General features: G+C 33.7%; 2 protein-coding genes across 3 annotated transcripts in view; one reads left to right on the top strand and one right to left on the bottom strand.

Annotated features, from left to right (window-relative positions):
• TNNI3K (TNNI3 interacting kinase) overlaps positions 1-9,379 on the bottom strand; it is a 312,769-nt gene extending 303,390 nt beyond the window's left edge. Inside the window, exons 1-4 of one of the 2 annotated variants that reach the window (XM_067726574.1) lie at positions 9,198-9,366; positions 7,699-7,866; positions 6,446-6,538; positions 2,066-4,395 (exon numbers count right to left, since the gene is read on the bottom strand). In XM_067726574.1, coding sequence (XP_067582675.1) covers positions 2,939-4,395; positions 6,446-6,538; positions 7,699-7,866; positions 9,198-9,279 — 1,800 coding nt within the window. In that variant the 5' untranslated portion in view covers positions 9,280-9,366 and the 3' untranslated portion in view covers positions 2,066-2,938. Of the gene's footprint in view, positions 1-2,065; positions 4,396-6,445; positions 6,539-7,698; positions 7,867-9,197 lie in introns of those variants that run through there. The other variant, XM_067726575.1, reaches the window with a different exon arrangement.
• A 49-nt stretch (positions 9,380-9,428) lies between these two features.
• Positions 9,429-23,244, top strand: part of LRRIQ3 (leucine rich repeats and IQ motif containing 3) — a 235,329-nt gene continuing 221,513 nt past the window's right edge. Inside the window, exons 1-2 of the mRNA XM_067726576.1 lie at positions 9,429-9,600; positions 11,989-12,053. The gene's annotated coding sequence lies outside the window, so the exon portion shown is untranslated. The remainder of the gene's footprint in view (positions 9,601-11,988; positions 12,054-23,244) is intronic.

Below are 23,244 nucleotides of genomic sequence, written 5' to 3'. Positions count from 1 at the left end.
CCACAAGCCCAAGCCCTACTGGCCACCAGAGACAGGTAATCTGGAGGTGTCCCCTATGCAGCAGTTGCAAAAATCAGGGCTCCAGACAAGTGAATGAGCTCTTTCCTGGGAGATACCAATGAGCTGGGGCGAGGCAGTGGGAGAGCACCAAGATGGTGTACATAGCCTATGTTCCTTGAGAGCAGCTTGGTAGGCCTCTAGGTGTGTGATAAACCTGAAGCCTGCCCCTCAGGCCAAAGCTCCAGAAGCAAAATGTCTATTCATATCCTCTGCCCATTTTTAAGTTAGATCCTTTATTCCAATTTTCAACCTGATCCCAAATTGTGGTCTATTATAGAACAGCCAAACTGGCAAGTCTGAATAAAAACAAATAAACAAAGAAGTCTAAAAACAAATAAACAAAAAAAAAAAAACCCCAAAAAACAAATAAACTAGTCCAAAATTTTTATGAATACAGACAAATGGGAACACAAACACTAGCATGTTGGACTTGTGACAAAGTTCAGTACAAAGAGTATTAATAATACAATTTCAGTAAGTATAAACAACTAAAGTTGTGTTCCTCAACCACAATAGAAATCAGCTTTGTCTAAACATATTTTATAGGCACAAAAAATTTAAGTTAAACTAAGCAGCTAATGGTAGCTTGAATTATTTCTCCTGCACTAAGTGAATTTATAAAGGTAACTTTCAAGTACCTTTAAAAAGGTCTTTTCTTTATTAATAATTTAGTTATAGACATAGATGAAGACTTGTGTTTCATTCAGCTAAACAACAAAAAGAACACCTGAAATCCCTTAGACAATTTTGAACAAATTAATATTTTTTTCCTTAGTTCTTTCTTTCTATTTTAATTCTGCTAGACTACAACAAGTTTCCTAAATTCTGGGTCTCCAGGTTGCTCAAGTCCAAAAGGCATTATGGTGTATCTGAATGGCATGTGTAGCACACCAGTTACCAGCTGTGATAGCTATACATATAATTTGCAGCAGGCAAGTTTTGATTTTGGCTCTGTGCTAAATCTGGTAACCTTTATATAACATAAGTAGTATTGCTTAGCCTCAGAAGATGAGTGGATCATCACAGCTTGTGAGAATTGATTCTGGATTCATTCCATCAAATTTTTGTGATTTTCAGCAGCATATAACTTGGATTTTCAAAGCTTTATTCCCACTTAGTATGCATTAATGCACACTCTTTATTTCTGTTTTGTTTAGTTTGCAAGACAAATGCCCAAGGGAGATTAATATCAAAAGTTGCATTTTTTCCCATGCCTTCTTGATCATTGTTATTAACTCATCAATAAGTTTACAGAATATATTTAGTTACAAATTGTAGCTGTCCTTCACAAACCTTGAAAGTATACGATTTAAGGGCCATGATTTTACGAAATAAAAATGATAAATCAAGAGAAAATGTCCAATTTATTACTTATTCATGCATGTGGTTATCACATTGGTTGAGTTAGATACACTGCTGGTGATACATGTGTGGTACTACACACCAAGCGATGCATATCAAGGAAAGAGACACTGCCAAATTCTTTGGAACAGATAACATTTCAAAGCAACTAGAATCCATACATTGTGCAGGAATATGATTAACATGGTGACCACCAATTTGTCAGAAACCTCCCACTGATTTAAATAGAACTACGTTCTAGAGACATGTGATTAACTAAGGTAAAAGTGAAACAACTCTGTAAAGTAATAACAGCATCAGCATCCACTTGCAGAACAGGTATCTGGTGTCCATAGCTTGAAGGTAAATCCAGGCATCAGTGTGGTGGTGGCACTTGCAGAATATGAAGTTTTATCAATACCTTTGATAGCACAGAAGATGGTACTAGATGGTATTAGAAGATAGCACATGGATATCAACCACTCTTGAGTTGAAAATTGCTTTAGAAAAGTTTGACTCTAGATGTGAAGCTTCAGAAAAGTCTTGACTGTATCTTAATATTTCACTTTTTTGTTCCTCTACATGTATTTGCAAAAGGGTTAAATGACATAAATCTATATTTAAGTGGTTTTAAAAAAGATTTCCAATAAATAAAAACTTCAAGTAACAAGAAAAGCATTGCATATTTTATTGGTAGTGTTTTCTCTTTTTCAGTGGAACATAAAATAATGGCGATTCTTAAGAACTGATGACACCTTAGATTAATTAGATTAGAAATACAGCATTGAACTTTTAATGAGTGACAAACACATAACATCCTCTGAAATCTATGCAAGTAAATCAGTAAATGCTAAAAAATGGCTACCATATATCTTTATTTACTCCTTGGGAAGAAACTTGAAAAATATATACATAAATATCACAACTGAGGGTTGCTGATAAGTCACATAGATTTTTATCATCAATTTCAGAATGGTTTGTATCTATTAATACTTATTTATTAATTAAGACTATCACAATATTTTAAGCATTCATTTAATTTGACTCTGTTAGTCATGGATTTGTTTCTGAAAAAGTACTTCTACAGTATTCCTACAGTGCTTTGAAGACCCTACAGTATGACATTTTTATTAGTTCATCAGAATAGGTCTAATGCACTTGAGGAGAGAACTGCCAATGAATACATCTAACTTCATTGGAACCAAAGCCCAAAAGAAGATGAAAAAATTCTGAAGGTATATTTAGAAAATTACCTTTAAAACAATTATAGTATTTTGTGAACAAAATAATGTTCCACAAGTCATCTTTATAAAAGAAAAATTTAAATAGTGATAAATATAAAAAAAAATCACTTTTCTGAACTTACATCCTTAAGCTATTCTTTCATCTAAAAATGGTTTATTTTTGTTATTAATTTTATGCTACAGCAAGCATGTTAATATAATTTTCATTAATTCACTTCAATTAAAAAACAAGTCTACAGAAAATTCCTGCATCTGCAATCTTGCTCAATCAAGAAAGGCAGAGTATACAATATTTAAGATGTCTCTAAATCAGACTGTTTTCTATTCAAAGTAATTTCTAGAAAAATTTGCTCCCTATAAGTTATCATGTCTTCCACATCTTTGTAGAAAAGCATTTCTTCAATGGACAACAGCTTATATTTATTCAGGCTGAATGTTGACTTGTTCTGTACAGCATTTAACATCTTTAGGGATGTTGTAACTGAATCACTCAAAGAAGAACAAACTGGGAAAATACGAGCATTCCACAAACTCAAACATGTCTTGTTTCCAGAGAACAGTTCCTCTGTAACTTTAAGATTCCAAATGTCTAAGCATGACAGGAAACAGACTCCAAAGAATTGAAGTAACTTTATATCTGACAATGTTTTAACATTCTTTTTCAAGTTGTCTTGCACTCCACATGCCATAGTTGAATACTTTAAGTGTCTATTCATCTTCAAGCTTAAGGAACACACAAAAGAATGTGCAGACAGGACGGCTGTTGTTATGATACAAGAACCACTAATAATGCAATTTTCCCCCACTGAAACATCAGGCCCCAATCTGGAATACTCTACAACTGAGCCAGGTGCCACAGAACTTCTTGAATCCAATATACTTTGAATGATACAGGATTTGTTGCTAGAGCATTCTGGTATTGCTGGAAAGATGCTAAAAGCTATGGACTGTAAGCCAAGCTCTGACTTCAAATTGCTATCAGAAGTAAAATGAAACAAATATTCTTCAGTTGTTCCAATGTGATAAAATTTGGAGTTATTAAGAACAACAACATTTAGTGATGTTCCTCTAAGAAGATGAAATATTCTTTGCCTCATGTCTACCAGCTCTGACTCTTCTTTAGTAACATTTGATGTGTTTCTGGTATATTCCACAGTTGCTCCAGGTCCCAAAGCCTGCAGAAAGTCTCCATAGGCATCTATTTCACAGTTCAGTGTACCTATTTTTTCATAAAAAGCAAGTAACTTTTTCGCTGTTTTATGATCCATGTAAAATAGGCTGTCTGTGTAGACATACTCAGGGTCTAATTTAAGAGAGGGTATGTCACCCCCAGCAAAGTTTTGTTGAAAAAAATTTCTAGGTCTACACACAGCATCAAATTGATACATCTTTTCTATGCTGGGCTTATGAAGGAAACGATGGCAACTTCTGTACTCGAGGTCTCTATGTTCTAAATAGTTAAAAGGTTCTAAGACAAATACTCCATGTGTTGTACCTACAGTCAAACTAGAAGGATGAGCTAAAGCAGTAAAGCCAGGTTTGTCAAACCTAATATACTCAGATTCTCCAATACTATAAAGTTCAATATCATCTGCACAGGTAACCAGAATCCCAGGATTCATATGTGAGGGGAAATCAATGTACATGGCTAGTTTTAATTCCAACATCTGATAAATGGGGCTACCAAAAGGTAAAGCAGTGAAAATTTTCCCCAGAGCACTTGCATTTGGAAGGCGTTGACTGTAGCCACCTATATAAAATTAAACAAAATAACTGTTTTAAAATGTTTATAAGATTTAAAAACCCAGGAGCATCAGTTACAACTCAAAATATCTCTAAAGATATTTAAAATATACAATATATTACTGTATCCCAGGAAAGAATAATAAATTCCAGATGACAAATTCACAGAGCAATTCTGTAGAGATTTGCTATAATGCAGTTCTAGATTAGAAAAGACCTGTAACATGCTTTACAGACTATGAATTGTTTTAACTCAACTGGATAACAAGTAAAAAGGACAATGAGCTAAAATATGACCGTATATCTACATTTCACACAACAAATTTCAACCATGTTTAAACGCCTACATTAAAAATCCACTTCATGGGGAAAAAAAGTCACAAAAAACTAATATACATAATTATCTATTAAAGAGTAATTTCCAAATGGAATGTGTTTCCTCAATTACATACACTTAAAGGAAGTAAAGGTGCATTTATTTAAAAGCACTTTACAATGTATATTTGTTTTTAATTTTAAAAGGCCTTTCCCTCTAAGATGAGCCTCATGACTTAATTCCTTGAAAAGTGTGTTCGCTTAAGTACATTAAATAGCTTACATCATTTTTACGTAACTAATTATAGTGAGAGGCATAGTAGAAAGAGTCACACAAAAATGCGTTCAAATTCTGGTTCACCACTTTTTAATTGTTCATCTTTGGACTTAACACTAAATCAGCAGATGTAAATACTTGCTTTATCATGTTTTATGAGATCAACAATACATGCAAAGCACTTACTACAGAGTACATCATTCAACCAATGAGCTAATACTTTCTTTTTCATTTTCCAAATACTAACCAACAGTAAAGTTCAGCATTGTAAGAATTACCTACTTTTAATTACACTTGACCCTTGAACAATAAGCGTTTGAACTCTACCAGTCCATTTACATGAGGATTTTTTTCAATAAATACTGTAAGACTATATGACCCGACGTTGGTTGAATCCCTGATGAGAAACTGTGGCTATGGAGAGTGGAACTGCCTATACAGAAGACCAACTATGAAGTTACATGCAGATTTTAGACTGTGTGAGGGTTCAGCACCACTCACAGATCAATGCATTATTATATATTTGCAAGGATCGATTGTATTAAAATATATTTTCTGGTGTCTAACTTAATTTTTACTAAATTAATTATAATACTCGTTCTGGAATAAAACTGTAAATTTGAATTTTTCTTTTACTTTTTCAGTTAGTCTTAAAATCAGAACTTGGATGTTTTACTTGATATCATCTTTAAAAAGAATCATTGTTCCGTATATGAATCCTAAAAAATGAAAAGTGCCTTGGTAACCATGTGGATGAGTGGCTCTAAAATATCTGTTCCTGAACTGGTACAAGTCCATGACAAAGTTTCGCCAGCCTCCAGTACATAGAGGAAAAATAACAGAGGTCTCTTTCACATAACCCAAATTTTTATACAACCAAATCTGTCCAATTTAAAAAATTATACTCTGAGATTACTTCTTTCCTACCCTTCTGTTCCCTTTTTTGGTGTGTGATTTTCCCTCTTTTATACTTTCTTGTCAACTCCATGTTCTGTCACCACCTTTTCTTTTTGTTTTTAAACTCCTAAGGATTATGGACTTTGGTCACCAATAACTAGATAAAAATGTGTTAACAGGTTTTGTGTAAAGTGTGGTAATCACAGTACTAAACCAGCCTCTCCCCTACAGCAAGAATCCTTTCTAAAGCATTGTCAAGAAATGTTCATATTTTGATGAGTTCTATCTTAGGAAAATAATTTTCGATATGTATACCAAAAACAATACATGAAAGTTGAGGATGTATGTGATCTACAATTTTAAGGTTAAATTTTGTGAAAAATATTATGCTACTTACAACCTAAAAATATCAAGGAAAGCATAAAATATTTGTTTCCAAAGCAGTATAACTTCAAAGACAAAAGGAAAAAAAAAAAAGGGGATAGTATTAGTAATGGAGAAAAAGGCCCCTTGGATATAAAAGGTAATATACTAAAAGAAAATGTAAATTAGTAAAGTGTAACATTACCAGAGTGAATTAATAGGATGGTAAAAGAATTCCATTCATCTCCATAAAGCTTTTCCAAACATCGAAGGGCACAAAGTGTCGATCCTCCATTTCCTTGAAAACAAAGTTAAAAAGCTCAATTTATTTCACATAAAGTTACAAAAACTTTGTTATTACAGTAAATTTAAGTGTTATAACTTTGAGGATATGACCTCTGGCTACAATTAACCAGGCAGAGACCAAAGGTATAGGCAGAACAATCAAATTAAATACACATTTCTTAGCAATTAAATAATTAGTAATAAAACCCAGAGATGAGCCCTTGGTAATAAAAGTTGAGTTAATTTTCTCCTGAAAATAGTAGTAAAAAGAAAGAAATGATAAATTAAGCAATCTGCAACACTATAAGACTGTAAGTTTACACGTTCACTTGGAGTAATGAACTGTAAAACCCATTAAAATAATTCTCCCATATGATCATATATATGTGTTAGATTTACTTTCTAAAAAGATTTTTAGAACCTGTTTTCCTAAAAAACATCTTAAATGTAACTTCCACTTACTAGTTACCATGGGCAAGTTATTTAACATTTTGTGCCTGAATCTCATTCAAACATGGGAATCAGAAAAGTACTGACCACATATTTATGAGGATTAAAACACTGGCTAATTAGGACATGCTAGTATCAGATACACATACCCTAACTCTGGTATCAATGAGCTTCAGCTTTAAGTATCACATGGAAAATGGCCCCCAGGAAAATAGCATGTATTTTTATTTGCAAGGTAAGGTCAAAAGGCAAAGTGGACAAACTGGTTTTTAAAAGTAAACATCTATGATAATTATGCCATTAGACTGTGCTCTTTCGCATTCTGCATTGTGGTCCCAAGAGGCCAAATATTTATTTTTTCTGATTTGATCTCTTCATGTAAGTTTCTGAGCAAATTGTGTAGTTCAGAGGGACCTTAAGAGTCCTACTGATAAGGTCCAAAAGAATATTCACCACCTGAGTAAATTTTATTAAGACTAATAAAATTCTCTTTTAAGTAACATAACATTCTGGAAGTTTTTCATGGTAAGTCCACAATGTGTAAAAACAGTTGCCATGCCTTTTATCTTTCTTAAAAAATAGTGAACTTACATAAAAATTAAAAAATTTTTAAAGACTATAGGTGGTAAGACACACAGTATAAACTGTAAGCCACAGGAAAGCTTTTCTTCAGTGATTATTCTGCCCACAATTTATGATATAAATCTGACCATAAATGTGTACCAATTTTGGCTCCAGCAGGATCAACAAAAACATGATATTGAACTCCAAGAGGTAACTCCTTTTTTTTCAGCTTTTCTGACAGTTGTTGCTTATAAGCAAGTTCCTGTTTATCATCAGCTGCTGTTATTGCAACAATGTCCCAGAATTCTCCAGCTGCCACAGGTTTGCCTATGTGTAAGAAGAAAGTGATAAATATTATCAGAATTCTCTAGCTGTTACAGGTTTACCTATTTGGAAAGAAGGAAAAAAGAGGTAATAGTATCTTCAAAAATGTATCTTCTGCTTTTGAGAATTAGGGAATAATGAGTGGTCAGCTAGTAGGATTCAAAATAGTTCTAATGAGGATTGTTCACAAATTCTACTTTTTTTCCTTTTAGATTACTTGCTCCTTTTATGGTCTACAGTCCCATTTATTTAGATTTTCTGAGAGTTGTAATGTTTCTTGATTAAGAGAAGTACTTTTGACTTGCTAAAGATGAGCTCAATTCTTAAATAAAGAGAGGAGACAAAGGAATAAATTAATCTCCAGTTTTGAAAATCAGTTTTCACATACAGGGACCACCTAATGTTTGTTGGCTAAGAAAGATTAAATCCAAGGACCCATTGCTACAATGTTGGTGTTCATAAATGTGGGCACTTTACTTTTTAATCGCCTTAAAATGAGCCATGCAAGTTTACAAAGGTTACTGGAGAATGACACCAAATTCTGGATAACAGAAAAGTTCCCAGCTCCCTGATGAACTCAATAAGAGACTGAACTTTTGGCTGACAGTTGGAAGCTCTTCTTTATTGATAAACAAGACAAATAAGCGTTTTTAACAAATTCTAGTCAGCTAGAATCTAATAGTCCTGAACATTTTACTGTAATCCAAGTATTATTTTCTGTATTTTTAAAGCAGTAACGTCAACAAAAATATGACCAATTAGATAGTTGTACAGGAAATGACAAGTGGCATAGTGCTTTAAAAAAACATTTTGATACAAAGTTACCCCTTTTAATTTTTAATCAATAATTTCACCGTGTTGTTTCGCTTTTCACTTAGTAAGTGTTCACATCATGGAACAAATTGGTGAAGTAGGTAGGGAGTGGAAGAAAGCTAAAATCGGATTTGTAAGAGTCAAATCACTATGCTTTAGATCTTTTAGGTTTATTTAAAATAATTTTTGCTAATGAGCTAACCAAACGAATAACTTGGATTTATAGCTTCACTAGTCAGGCTAATAACTGTCTTCTCATTCCTCCTCATATATATACATATATATATATATTTATATATAAGCAACTGGGAATAAACTTAAAGAAAGCAACAAGCATAACGTAAAGAAAGGAGAGTGACAGAAGAATAAAAAAACTTAAGAGGAACATTAACTGCGCCTGGGCCAGCGTCCTAGGCCCGCAAGTGATTAATAAAAGGAAGTGGTAGTCCAGCAAATACACCAGCACGTAAAGTGCCCTCCCTGTCCGTTGCCGGGGAGAGCCAGGGTTCCTCCTTTGGTACCTCTAAGCTCTGAAAACCTCCGCAACCTTCGCTGGGTGGCTTCTCGCAAAGATACGCCTGGAAGGGCACTCGTGGCTGCCATAGCTCACTTTCCCCAACACCGCCGAGGACCTCCAGCGATCCCGCAGCCCAGCACCGCACGCATGCGCCCTGGGACGTAACCCGTTCTTTGGTCCGGTTTCGTCTCTGTCCCGCCCCCTACGTGCGTCACTCACGTAACTACGCCCCCGAAGCTCTTTGTCTTGCCTAAGGAAAACCACGACGGGGTGAGCCCGGGGCTTCGCTCCGTTTCCCTAGCAACGGCCTCCGGAACGGATAAATGGCCACCTAGTGATTTGTCGGACTGTGACGGGTCTGGGCCGCTTGTTACCAACTCATAAAGCCTTGCAGCTCGGTAGACCCGGTGAGTTGTCCTGCTTGGGCGGCGAAATTTCGAGAACTGACTCGCTTAAGGAGAAGTTCAAACTACAACTTAGCTTCTAGCTTTCTCTCAAAGGCCGTTCGTCCTTTCTAACTCGTGGTCTGTTTTAGCCAGGGGCAGTTCCCAAGGACCTCTTGAGAGTTAATTCTTCCCCTTGGGTCGTCGTCTGAAGCCATCTGCCCCAACCCCAGGTCCAGATACATACATAGTCTGAACTTTTAAAATCTGTACTCTCTTCAGGAAGCTTTGTGGCTTCTTTGCCCTTGCAGTTACTAGAGAGTGAGCCACTCCACACCTCTCAGTTTTGAGATAACTTAAGAGGCTTTTGGAAGTTGTATAAAATTCTGCAATGAGGCCCTTAACGTTTGGAGCTTTTTGGCTGTTTCTCTGGCAACCTTTTATGTATGCAGATTAATCTAGAACTTTCAATAGCATTCCTGGGAATAAGTTGGCCTTAGTGGATGTGTTTTCGGTAGGTATCGATAGATAAGTTTTCTTCTCTTGTAAAACACCAAGTTTATGATGAGTTTTACAGATTCTTCTATTTATCTTTACACGTGAGAAAGCTATGAATGAGAGAGAATAGTGACTTAGTCAGGCTCTCACAATTAGTTAAGTAGTAGAGAGAAGATTTAAGCAAGATATTTCAATCCCAAACTCCGACATCATTCTACCGCACCATACAGTTTAATTTAGTTGAGAAGCCTGTCTTCATTAAAGTTTCATCAGGAACATAGGCATTCAAGGCCTTACAAGTTCTTACCATGAACTTAACTTAGTTTTTCTTCTACAGAATTGACCCTGTTATTTAATTCAGTACTTAGAGCGAAAGAATTTGAGTGAAAAGGCAGATTATGCTTTCATAGTTTTATTGTTTAAAAGCTCTCTTTTTTGTTAATAAAAACAAAACATTCTTAATAAGAACATTTAGAAAATACAAAAGACTTAAGTGAGGTGAGAGAGAACAAAAGGGGAAGTAGCAAGAGAGAAAGTGAGATAACGGCTTAAATAAAGGATTTTATTTTTTAACTGAGTGAAACAAAGCCATTGCAAGGTTTTATGTGACTTACATTATGTTTAAAAGGAGCATTTCATGGAAATGTGAAAATAGAGTCTAGCGGAGAGTGGGGCAATGATAGAAGCAGGGAGACTTGTTTGGAGGCTACTGCAGCAAAACAGGTGAGAGTTGGTGAAGGCTTGGCCAGGATGGGAATAGTGGGGGTGATGAGAAGTTGGTTAGATTCTGGATATATGTTTGAAGGCATAATTAATACAATTTGTTAAAGGAATGGCTGTGGAATGTGAAAGAAAGAGAGGAGTCAAGGATAACTGCCTGAAGGCTGGAGCGACCACCAGTTGAAATGGGAAAGGATATGGATGGGGAAGTAGGGACGGTTATTGGGGTAGTAGGGAGAGTCCAGAATTTGGTTTTGGATGTGGAAAGTAAACAGATGTATATATGTGCAGTGCATATGTTATGGGAGTTTGTATGTATATGTGTTTGCATTATACATGAGTCTGGAGTTTACAAGACAGGTCCGGACTTAAGAGAGATAATTTTGGGAGTTGTCAGCATATAGATGGAGTTAATTTTTAAACTACAGAATTAGATGAGGTCCTAAGGAAAGAAAGGGCAATAGAGCCTATAAACTGAGGGATTGTACATACTAATGAGGTAAATGCTGAAAAAGGTAACTAAATAAGAAAACTTAAGAAATGATAAGAATTGTGAGGGGACTAAAACAGGGTGATGTGATAGACTGTATAACAGAGTGTTAAATGTATGTTAGAGCATTTCTTGGACCTGGGAAGAATGGCCATAGAAATGGATGCTACTTTTTTGCTGATATGATTATATTACATAAAATGTGCTGGACGTAAATATACTATATCGGCTATGTTTTTTGTCCTTCTTCTGTCTTTTCTGTTTTCTTCAAATTTTCACTAATATTAATTTTTAAATAAAAAATGAAAAAGTTGTATACTATGTGAGTGGCAGTAAATTTCTGGCAGTTGATTGTAGTGGGTAAAAAAGTCAAAGGATTTTATTTAAGTTTAGGTTTTATATAATCAGACAGTGTGATAATGGTTGTTTAAACAGTCATAAGCTACTGTGACCAGAATAAAATATGTCAGTACAGGTCTGTAGTAAACCCATTATTCTGTATAAAATGGAAATGATGTGTTTGATCTTGAATTCCACATTTCAAAAGGGACATCAAAATGATAACAAATATGATTTAAAATAAAGATTTCAAAGATTTGTTGATTTAAAAAAAGGGGGGGACATCAGACAAACCAAACTATAATAAGTTGAGAAAAGATGTTTTTTGGAGGCATTTGGGCTTTTTTTTTTTTTTTTTTCTATAGGAGGAGAGTATCTGAAGAAGTGGCATGAAAAGAAGTGAGATAGACTTTTTAAGAACTTTACTGAGGTATGCTTTAACTATCATTAACATATTGTAAGTGAGTTTTAATGATTTTTAGTAAATGTACTGAGTTGTGCAACCATGATCACAAGCTAGGTATAGAACATTTCCATCACCCCAATAAGATGCCTTGTGCTTATCTACAATTAATGCCTGTTAGGTTATTTTTATTACTATAGGCATGGATATGACTGTTGTGTGAAAGTTGTAGAGAAGCACATTAAAGTTTTTCTTCTTATTCATAAAAAGAAGCTTAAGCCACATGGAGCAGGTCCTTGATTACGGACCATGGAGCTTAGGTACATGGCTTGGCCAGTTCATGCTGGGGCTCTCATCTTTTCCGTTACTTGTGCATCATCTCTGTTAAACCAGTCTTTCTCCTCTTACTCTTCCTGATGTGGAGTGTAAAGCAAAAATCTCTTTTTTACTGTTTCCTTTCTTTGAATGTAATTACTCAGTTACCCTGGTCTCAGACTATTTCTTCCCTAATTTTCCCCACTGTAGCCTATTGAAGGAACCCTTACCATCTTTCTCGAGGGCAAAGGAAAACTTTTTTCCCCTAAACTTCTATTTTACTTTCTCTCTTAATTTTTTTAAAGACTGTATCTTCAGAGCAGATTTAGGTTCACAGCAAACTTGGGAAGAAGTTACAGAGGTTTCCAGTATACCCTCATATATACCCACACATGCATAGCTTCCCCCATTATCTACATACCTCACCAGAGTGGTACATTAGTTAAAATTGATGAACCTATAATGACACATCACAATCACTCAAAGTCTGTAGTTTCCCTTAGGATTTACTCATGGTGTTTTATATTCTATGGGTTTGGACACAGTATAAGGACATGTATACATTGTTATAATATTATTCAGAGTAGTTTCACTATCCTAAAAATCCTCTGTGCTCTGCCTATTCATCCCTCATTCCCCAAATCCTGCAAATCCTTCAACCACTGATCTTTTTACTGTTTCCATGTTTTGCTTTTTCCAGAATGTCATATGGGTGGAATCCTACAGTATGAGCCTTTTTAGATTAGCTTATTTCACTTAATAATATGCACTTAAGGTTATACCATGTCTTTTCATTGCTTGATAGCTAATTTATTTTTAGTGCTGAGTAAACAGTCCATTGTATGGATGTACCACAGGTTATTTATCCGTTCACCTACTGAAGGACTTCTTGATTCCTCCCAATTTTGGTGATTGTGAGTAAAGCTGCTATATATATCCACGTGCAGGGTTATGTGTGAAAATAAGTATTCAACTCCTTTGGGTAAATACCAAAGAATGCAATTACTGGATTTTATGGTAAGAGTGTATTTAGTTTTTTGAGAAACCCCCGAACTGTCTTCCAGAGTGGCTATACCATTTTGCACTCCTACCGGAATGAATGAAAGTTCCTATTCTTCCACATCCTTGTCATCAGTTTGTGTTATCAGTGTTAGACTTTTGGCCATTCTAATCGGTGTGTTATGGTATCTCATTGTTTTCTTAATTTGCATTTTCCTGATGATATGTGTTAAGGAGAGACTTTCATATGCTTATTTGCCACCTATGTATCTTCTTTGCTGAAGTGTCTGTTAAGGTTTTTGGCTTATTTTTTAATCTGGTTGTTCATTTTCTTATTGTTGAATTTTAAGAGTTCTTTGTATATTTTGTATAAGAGTCCTTTAGCAGATGTGTCTTTTGCAAAAGATTTTCTCCTAGTCTGTGACTTGTCTTCTCATTCATTTGGCATTACCTTTTGCAGATCGTGTCTTTAATAGTAATGAGCTATAGATTATAAAGTATTTTTTTATTGATTATGTTTTTGACATTGTATCTAACAAAGTCACCATCATCCTAATGTCATCTAGGTTTTCTCCTAAGTTATCTTCTAAGAGTTTTATTGTTTTATGTTTTACATTTAGGTCATATATCCAATTTGAATTATTCTTTCTGGAGGTATAAAGTCTGTGTCCAGATTCATTTTCTTTTTCATGTGGCTGTCCAGCTGTTTCATCACCATTTGTTGAAAGTCTGTCTTTGCTTTTTCTCCTTTGTCAAAGGTGAGTTGACTGTATTCATGTCTGTCTGTTTCTAGGCTCTCTATTCTGTTCTACTGATCTATCTTTCTTTTGACAATACTGGACTGTCCTGATTACTATAGCTTTATAGTAAGTCTTGAAGTCAGGTGGTATCATTTTTCCAACTTTGTACTTCTTAAGTATTGTGTTAGATACTGGGAGGTCTTTTGCCTCTATATATAAACTTTAGAATCAGTTTGTCAATAGCGATAAAATAACTTGCTGAGATTTTGACTGGGATTGTATTGAATCTATAGATAAGTTGGGAAGAACAGACATCTTGATAATTTTGAGTCATTCTATCCATGAACATTGTCTTTCTCCATTCATTTATTCTTTGAATTTGCTCATCAGCATTTGTTTGTTTGTTTTCCTCTTATAGATCTTGTACGTATTTTGTTCCATTTATATGTAAATATTTCATTTATGGTAGTGATAATGGAAATGGTATTGTGTTTTTAACTTATTCATTGCTGGTATATAGGGAAGTGATTGACTTTTGTGTATTAACCCTGAATCTACAACTTTGCTCTAATCACTTAGTAGTTCCAAGGGTATTTGTCTGTTTTTTTGAATTTTCTACACTGACAATCATGTCATCTGTGAACAGAGATGTGGTCTGTACATTTTTATTTCCTTTTTTTTTTTTTTTTGTCTCATTGCATTAGCTAGGACTTTCAGTACAAAGTTGGGAAGTAATGGTGAGAAGGGACATCCTAGCCTTGGACTTCATCTTAGTGGAAAAGCTTCTAATTTCTCACCATTAAGCACAATGTTAGCCGTAGACTTTTTGTAAATAGTCTTTATCAAGTTGAGGAAGTTCTTTTCTATTCCTAGTTGACTGAGAGTTTTATCACGAATAGGTGTTGGATTGCATCAAATGCATTTCCTGCATCTGTGATTCTTCTTTTTAGCCTGTTGATGTGATGGATTACATTAACTGGTTTTTGAATGTTGAACCAGTCTTGTATACCTGGGATAAATACAGCTTGGTGGTAGGTGTATAATTCTTTTTATACATTGTTGGATTCGATTTACTAATTTTTTTTAGTATTTTTGCATCTGTTTTCATGAGAAATAATTGGTCTGTAGTTTTGTAATGTCTTTGACTGGCCTTAGTATTAGGATAATGCTGGCCTCGTAGAACAAATTACAAAGTATTTGCTTCGCTTCTATCTTCTTAAAGAGATTGTAGAGAATTCATGTAACTTCTTCCTTAAATTTTGGTAGTATTTCCCAATGAACCCATCTGGGCTTGATGCTTCTGTTTTGGAAGGTTATTAATTATTGACTCGATTTCTCATAGGTATACACCTATTCAGATTGTCTATTTGTTCTTGTGTGAGTTTTGGCAGATTATTTCTTTTAAGAAATCAGTTCATTTCATCTAGGTTATTAAATTTGTGTGCATGGAGTTCTTCATAGTATTTCTTTACTATCCTTCCAATGTCCACAGGATCTGTAGTATCATCCCCTTTTTCAATTCTGATATTAGTAATTTCTGTCCTCTCTCTCTCTCTTTCTCTCTCTTTGGCTTGGCTAGAGGTTTATCAGTTTTATTGACCTCTTCAAAGAACCAGTTTTTGGTTTAATGGATTTTCTCTGTTGATTTCCTGTTTTCAATTTCATTGATTTCTGCTCTAATTCATATTAGTTCTTTTATTCTCCTTACTTTGGATTTAATTTTCTCTTCTTTTTCTAGTTTACTAAGATGGAAATTTAGATTGTTATTTTTAGATCTTTCTTCTTTTGTAGTATCTGCATTCAGTGCTATAAACTCCCCTCTAAACACTGCTTTGGTGCATCCTGCACATTTTGATAAGTTGTATTTTTATTTTCATTTCGTTAAAAATATTAAACAATTTATCTTGTGATCTTCTTTGGCCTATGTGTTATTTAGAAATATGTGTTACTTAGAAATGTGTTGTTAATCTCCACCTGTTTGGAGATTTCCTAGCTATCTTTCTGCTATTGATGTCTAGTTTAATTTCATTGTGATCTGGGGCAGATATTGTATAGTTTCTATTCTTTTAAGTTTGCTAAAGTGTATTTTATGATTCAGAATGTATTCTATCTTGGCAAATGTTTCATGTGAGCTTTTGATGAATGTGTATTCAGCTGTTGTTGGATGAAGTAGTCTGAATGTATCAATTATATCCAGTTGATTGATAGTGTTGTTAGTTCAACTGTGTCCTTACTGATTTTCTGTCTGCTGGATCAGCCCATTTCTGATAAAAAGGTATTGAAGTCTCCAACCATGATAGTGAGTTCTTCTGTTTCTTCTTGCAGTTCTTTTAATTTTGCATCACATAGTTTTACCCTCTGTTATTAGGAGCATAAACCTTACCAGTTGGTATGTCTTTTTGGAGAAATGACCCTTTTATCACTATGTAATGCTCTCATTATCTCTGATAACTTTTCTTGCTTTGAAGTCTGCTCTGTCTGAAGTTAATATAGCCACTCCTGCTTTCTTTTGATTAGTATTAACATTGTATATCTTTCTCCATCATTTTAATCTATATGTCTTTATATTTAAAGTAGGCTTTATTGTAGACAATGTATAGGTGGGTCTTGTATTTTAATTTTTTTTAGTCTTCTCTTACATTCTCTTTTGATTGGTGCATTTTGACTATTGATGATCATAATGATTATTGGCATAGTTGGATTAATGTCTGCCATATTCATTACTGTTTTCTATTTATTGCCGTTGTTTTTTGTTCCTATTTTTGCCTTCCATACTTTTTCTGGCTTTTGTGGTTTTAATTGAGCATTGTATATGATTCTGTTTTCTCTCCTTTCTTAGCATATTGGTTATAGTTCTTATTTTACTTTTTTTAGTGGTTGCCCTAAAGTTTGCAATCACATTTATAACTAATCCAATTCCATTTTCAAGTAACATTATACCTTTTCCCAGGTAGTGTAAGTACCCTACCTTATAATAAGAAAATAAACCTAATTCCTTCCTCTGTCCCTTATTACTGCTGTCTTTAACTTCACTTATATATAAGCATTCATACATATATGATATGTAATTAAGCATAGATAATTTCATACATTGTTTGCTATTAGTATTTTGACAAATTGTTATCTGATAGATCAATTAAGAATAAGAAAAATAAAAGATTTTTATTTTACCTACACATTTTTCTTTCCCAGTGCTCTTCCTTGCTTTATGTAGAACTGAGTTTCTGAACTACAGTATATTCCTTTTCTTTAAAGAACTTCTTTTAACATTTATTGCCAGGTAATTCTATTGGCAACAAATTCCCTCAATATTTGTTTGTCTGAGAAAGTCATTATTTCTCCTTCACTTTGAAGGATAATTTCAGAGGATACAGAATTCTAGGTTGGTGAGTTTTTTTCTAGCAACACTTTAAATATTGTACTCCACTGTCTTCTTGCTTGCATGGTTTCTGAGAAGAAGTCAAATATAATTCTTTGTTCTTATGTTAGAAAGATGTTTTATCTTCTGGCCTCTTTCAGGAATTTATCTTCGATTTTCTGTAGCTCTCTTAGTTTTTCTGTAGAATATTTCAAATGACTGTCAGGTAATAAAATCATAATATACCTGTCCCAATATTAGCATGAGTTTTTTTTCCAGGACATAGAGAGGGCAAGTGGTGAAGAATATAAATTAGGAGAGTCAATAACTAAATTTCAATTAGTAAGTACACTATTTATTACTCTTACTAGAAGTATATTAATGACCCAACTTTAGAATATTCAAACTCTGTTTTATGAATGCTAACCAAAGTTTTTAAGCGAAGAAACAAATATTTGCTATGTTAAATTTTTCTTATTATTTTCTTATTTCTGTCCATGTATTTTTCTGGCTGTTTTAATTAGTTTTGGTTGTTTTATATCTATCTTCTGGCTTATCACCCTTTAGTTTTTCAGGTTTATGATTTTACAATCAATGAATGTGGAATAGAAACAGAAATTGAAAACTGGCATTTTTCACAAAAGCTTTTTTTTTAATAACAAATATATGTAGCTTTCTAAATTTTAGAAAGCAAATATATTTACAGGGGAAAAAGTAAGATGTCTTGATTACAAGTGAGTCTTGATTTCTTGCTCCAAATGATATTTTATGTCATTTGAAATGAGCATGTAATGTTTCAAAGAAGCAAGCTTATTTACATTAATTTATAAACCAACTAAATTCCATTTTTATTTTCCAGGAGACATGTACTGTTCTGACTGTTCTACTAAAACCCCTCTCTTTAGTTTTTAAAGAGCATTTTCTCTGTGATGTAAAATCATAGCAAGTCTTCATCAAAACAGGATTGATTTAATAAATTTAATGGCTAAATAAAAAGTATTTTAAAATTATAATTACTGTATATATTATGGATTTCAGTCTATTGCAGACATACTAAAGTAGTTTGCAACCACAATAGATATAAAATATTACTAATTATAATCCTTACAGTTTGCTTTTCAAAAAAACTTTTTTTCCTTTTATATGATTTTATTTTTCATATCAGCTTATATGATAATTCTAGAGTCCATTGTCTGGCATTCCACTTATTTATAGTGTCATAACTAATGTTTACAAAATAAGGTACTGCAACATAGATCATCAAAACTAATATTATACTTTAATACACTTTTAACTTAAAATAATGTACTTATATTATTGGTATCTAAAATTCCAGTGGATGGGTATGATATCTAAAGGTCATTGACACAGTTACAAAGCATTTCTTTGAAAAATATTTTAAATATTTTTTATATATTCATTTGAAATTAAATACACAGAATAAAGAGTTTTTACTTTTCAACATTTAACTTAGATATTCATTAATCATAAGCACTTACAGTTGCTATGTGTATTTACCACTAGTTTTTTAAATGGAAAAATTTGGGAACAAAGATGAGATTTATAATTGATGTACATTGTATTTTATAAAAACATGGTTTTTATAGTATGATTAATAATATATGATAATTTTAAAGTTAGTGTTACAGTCAATACAAACTAACGAAAGATTTACTGATATATATATACACACACATACACACTTATATATTTTTTATTGAAATATAGTTGATTTACAATATTGTGTTAGTTTCAGGTGTACAGTACAGTGATTCAGATATATTCTTTTTCAGATTCTTTTCCGCCCTATAGGTTATTACAAAATAGTGAGTCTAGTTCCCTGTGCTATATAGCAGGTCCTTGTTGATTATCTATTTTATATATAGTAGTGTGTATATGTTAATTCCAACCTCCCAATTTATCCCTCCCCCACCCCTTCCCCCTTTGGTAACCATAAGTTTGTTTTCTATGTCTGTGGGTCTATTTCTGTTTTGTAAATAAGTTCATTTGATACTGATTTCTTTTTAAGCCTAGAACTTCTTTGAAACTGTAATTGGAGCCCTGATGCTTTCTCTAATGTGTTGCTGTACTTAAACTAAATTTGCCTTTTGAACTTTATATTATTATTTGAACTTAATAATATACTTTTATGTACATTTCACAAAGTAATTGTAAAATTATTGGAGTCTAAAAGGAACAAAAGGATTCCTCTTTAATGGTCATATTTAAAATTAGCAGCACTCCACAAGCAGGCTTTTAGGTAGGTAGAGGAGGAGCTATCAATTGTAGTATTAAGTGAGGTACAATTGACATATAACATATTAGTTTCAGATGTAATACGTAATGATTTAATATTTGTATATATTGAGAAAGGATCACCACGGTAAGTTTAGTTAACATCCGTCACCATACCATGCAAAATACTTTTTGCTTTTGAAGAGAACTTTTAAGATCTACTCTATTAGCCACTTTCAAATATGAAATAGAGTAGTATTAACTACAGTCACCATGCTGTACATTACCTCCCTATGACTTATTTATTTTATAACTGGAAATTACTACCTTTTGAACCCTTCACCCAATTTGCCAAACCCCCACTACCCACCTACAGGAACCACCAATCTGTTATCTGTTTTTATGGGCTTCCTTTTTTTTTTTTTTTTTTTTTAAGATTCCATGAATAACTGCGATCATACAGTATTTGTCTTTCTCTGACTTAGTTCACTTAGCATAATGCCCTCAAGGTCCTTTCATGTTCTCACAAATGACAAATTTCATTCATTTTTATAGTTGAATAATATTCCATTGTGTGTATACACACACACACACACATCACATCTTCTTTATCCATTCATTCATCACAAAACACATAGACTATTTCCATGTCTTGGCTATTGTAAATAATGCTACAATGAACATGGGGTCCAGGTATCTTTTCAAGTTAGTGTTTTTGTTTTCTCCAGATAAGTACCCAGAAGTAGGTCATATGGTAGTTCTATTTTTAGTTTTTTGAGGAAACTCCATACTGTTTTCCATAGTGGTTGTACCAATTTACATTTCTACCTGCAGTGCACAAGGGTTCCCTTTTCTCCACATTCTTGCCAATACTTGTTATTTCCTTTTTGATGATAGCCATTCTAATGAGTGCGAGGTGGTACCTCATTGTGGTTTTGATTTACATTTCCCTGGTGATTGGTTGTGTTGAGTACTTTTTAATGTACATGTTAGCCAACTCTGTGTCTTCTTTGGAAAAATGTCTATTCAAATCCTCAGCCCACTTTTTAGTTGGATTATCATTTTTGCTGTTGAGTTGTGTGATTATATATTTTGACTATTAATCCCTCATCAGATATATGATTTGCAAATACCCAGTAGGTTGCCTTTTTATTTTATTGATGATTTCCTTTGATGTACAGAATATTTTTAGTTTGATGTATTTCCACTTGTTTATGTTTGCTTTTGTTGTATTTGCTTTTGGTGTCAGATACAAATACTGTCACCAATGTCAAGGAGTCTACCACCTATATGTTCTTCAAGGAGTTATATGATTTCAGTTTTTACTTTCAAGTCTTTAATCCATTTTGAGTTAATTTTTGTATGATTTAAGATAGCAGTCAAGTTTCATTCTTTGCCATGTGTCTGTGTTTTCTCATCACCATTTATTGAAGAGAATTTTTTCCCCCATTATATATTATTTGGTTCTTTCTTGTAAATCAATTGACCATATATGTGTGGTTTTATTTCTGTACTGTCTACTCTGTTTCATTGATCTATATGTTTGTTTTTAATGCTGATACCATACTGTTTTGATTACTATAGCTTTGTAATATAGTTTGAAATCAGGGAATGTGGTGGCTCCAGCTTTGTTCCTTTTTCTCAAGATTTTTTTGGCTTTTGGGGTCTTCCATGGTTTCATACAAATATTAGGATTGTTTGTTCTATTTTTGTGAAAAATGCCATTGGGATTTTGATAGGGTTTGCATTGAATCTACTTTGAGTAGTATGGCCATTTTAACAATGTTAATTCTTGCACTCCATGAACACATAATAGCTTTCAATTTATTTGTGCCTTCTTCAGTTTCTTTCATTGGTGTGTTGTAGTTTGCAGTGTACAGGTGTTTTTACCTCCTTGGTTAAATTTATTCTGAGGTATTTTTTTTCTTTTTTGTGCAATTGTAAATGGGATTGTTTTCTTAACTCTGTTTCTGATAAGTCATTATTAATGTGTAAAAATGCATCAGATTTTTGTGTATTGATTCTGTATTCTGTAATGTTATTGATTTTATTAGTTCTAACAGTTTTTTTTTGTGTGTGTGAAGTCCTTACGGTTTTCTATATGTAATATGTTGTCATTTACAAATGGTGACAGTTTTACTTCTTCCTTTCCAATTTTAATGCCTTTTATCTCCTATTCCTGCCTTATTGTTCTGATTAAGACTTCCAGTACTATGATGAATAAAAGTGAGACTGGGCATTCTTGTCTTGTTTCTAATCTTAGAGGGAAACCTTTCAGCTTTTCACCATTGAGTATGAGGTTAGCTGTGGGCTTGTCACATATGAACTTTATTATGTTGAGGCGTGTTCCCTCTACACCTAGTTTGTTGAGAGTTTTTATCATAAAGAGATGTTGAATTTTGTCAAATGCTTTTTCTGCATCTGTTGAGATGATCGTATGATTTTTCTTGCTCATTTTGTTAATGTGGTATATCACATTGACTGATTTGTGGATGTTGAACCATTCCTGCTTCTCTGGAATAAGTCTCACCTAATTATGGTGTATGATCCTTTTAAGGCATTGTTCAATTCTGTTTGATAATATTTTGTTGAGGATTTTTGCATCTGTGTTCATCAAGGAAATTGCCCTGTAATCTTCTTTTTTTGTGATACCTTTGTTTTGTTTAGGTATGAGGGTGATTCTGGCCTCATAAAATGAGTTTCAGAATGTTCCCTCATCTTCTTTATTTTGGAAGAATTTGAGAAGAATTCATATTAATTTTTCTTTGAATATTTTAAGATTCACCTCAATCACTTTACCTTTATTCTTTGTGAATCTTTATGTATAAAGTGGCTTTCCTGTAGACAACATATGGTTGGGCTAGTTTTTGATCCACTCTAACTTTGATCCACTCTGTCTTTGTTTTGATGCTTAGACTATTGATATATTTACATTAAGTCCCCTACATACGAACCTTCAAGTTGCAAACTTTCATAGGTGCAAACGTGTGTTCACATGTCCAATCACGTAAGTTAGTTTGTGTGTCTGGCATACACTGTCACGTGCATGCATCCTCTACAAGTGGTAGTGCTTTGTGTACTTTACAGTGTTGTATAGAGTACAGTATCTTTATTTCGAGCTAGATCTGCAAGAAGATGACTTCATTGAACTCCTTGCTGTGCAACACGAGGAGCTTACTAGTGAAGACCTGATGGAACTGGAGTCCCAGAGAAAGGACGAAGAGAGACAAGAGGAAGAAGAAGTAACTGAAGCACTGAAGAGATTCACGATGCAGGAAATGGCAAGGGGATTTTCTTTGTTTGAGGAGGCACTGTTAGTTTTTGAGGCACAGGACCTGAACATAGAATGGTACATGAAGGTTGCAGCAGCCGTTCAGGATGCAATCCAGTGCTACTGTGTCATCTATGATGAGAAAAAAAGAGCTATTACCCAGACATCACTGGATCATTTTTTCAAAAGGGTAGATAGAGTTGAATCTAGCAAGGAACCAGAACCTGAGCCATCAACATCAGGTGTGAGTGAAATTGCAGCTTGCCCTCCATCTCCTATTGCTGACGATCCTTCATCTCC

The sequence above is a fragment of the Pseudorca crassidens genome, chromosome 2, assembly GCF_039906515.1.
Source record: "Pseudorca crassidens isolate mPseCra1 chromosome 2, mPseCra1.hap1, whole genome shotgun sequence".
Taxonomy (NCBI): Eukaryota; Metazoa; Chordata; class Mammalia; order Artiodactyla; family Delphinidae; genus Pseudorca; species Pseudorca crassidens.
This window is presented reverse-complemented; position numbering and strand designations above follow the sequence as displayed.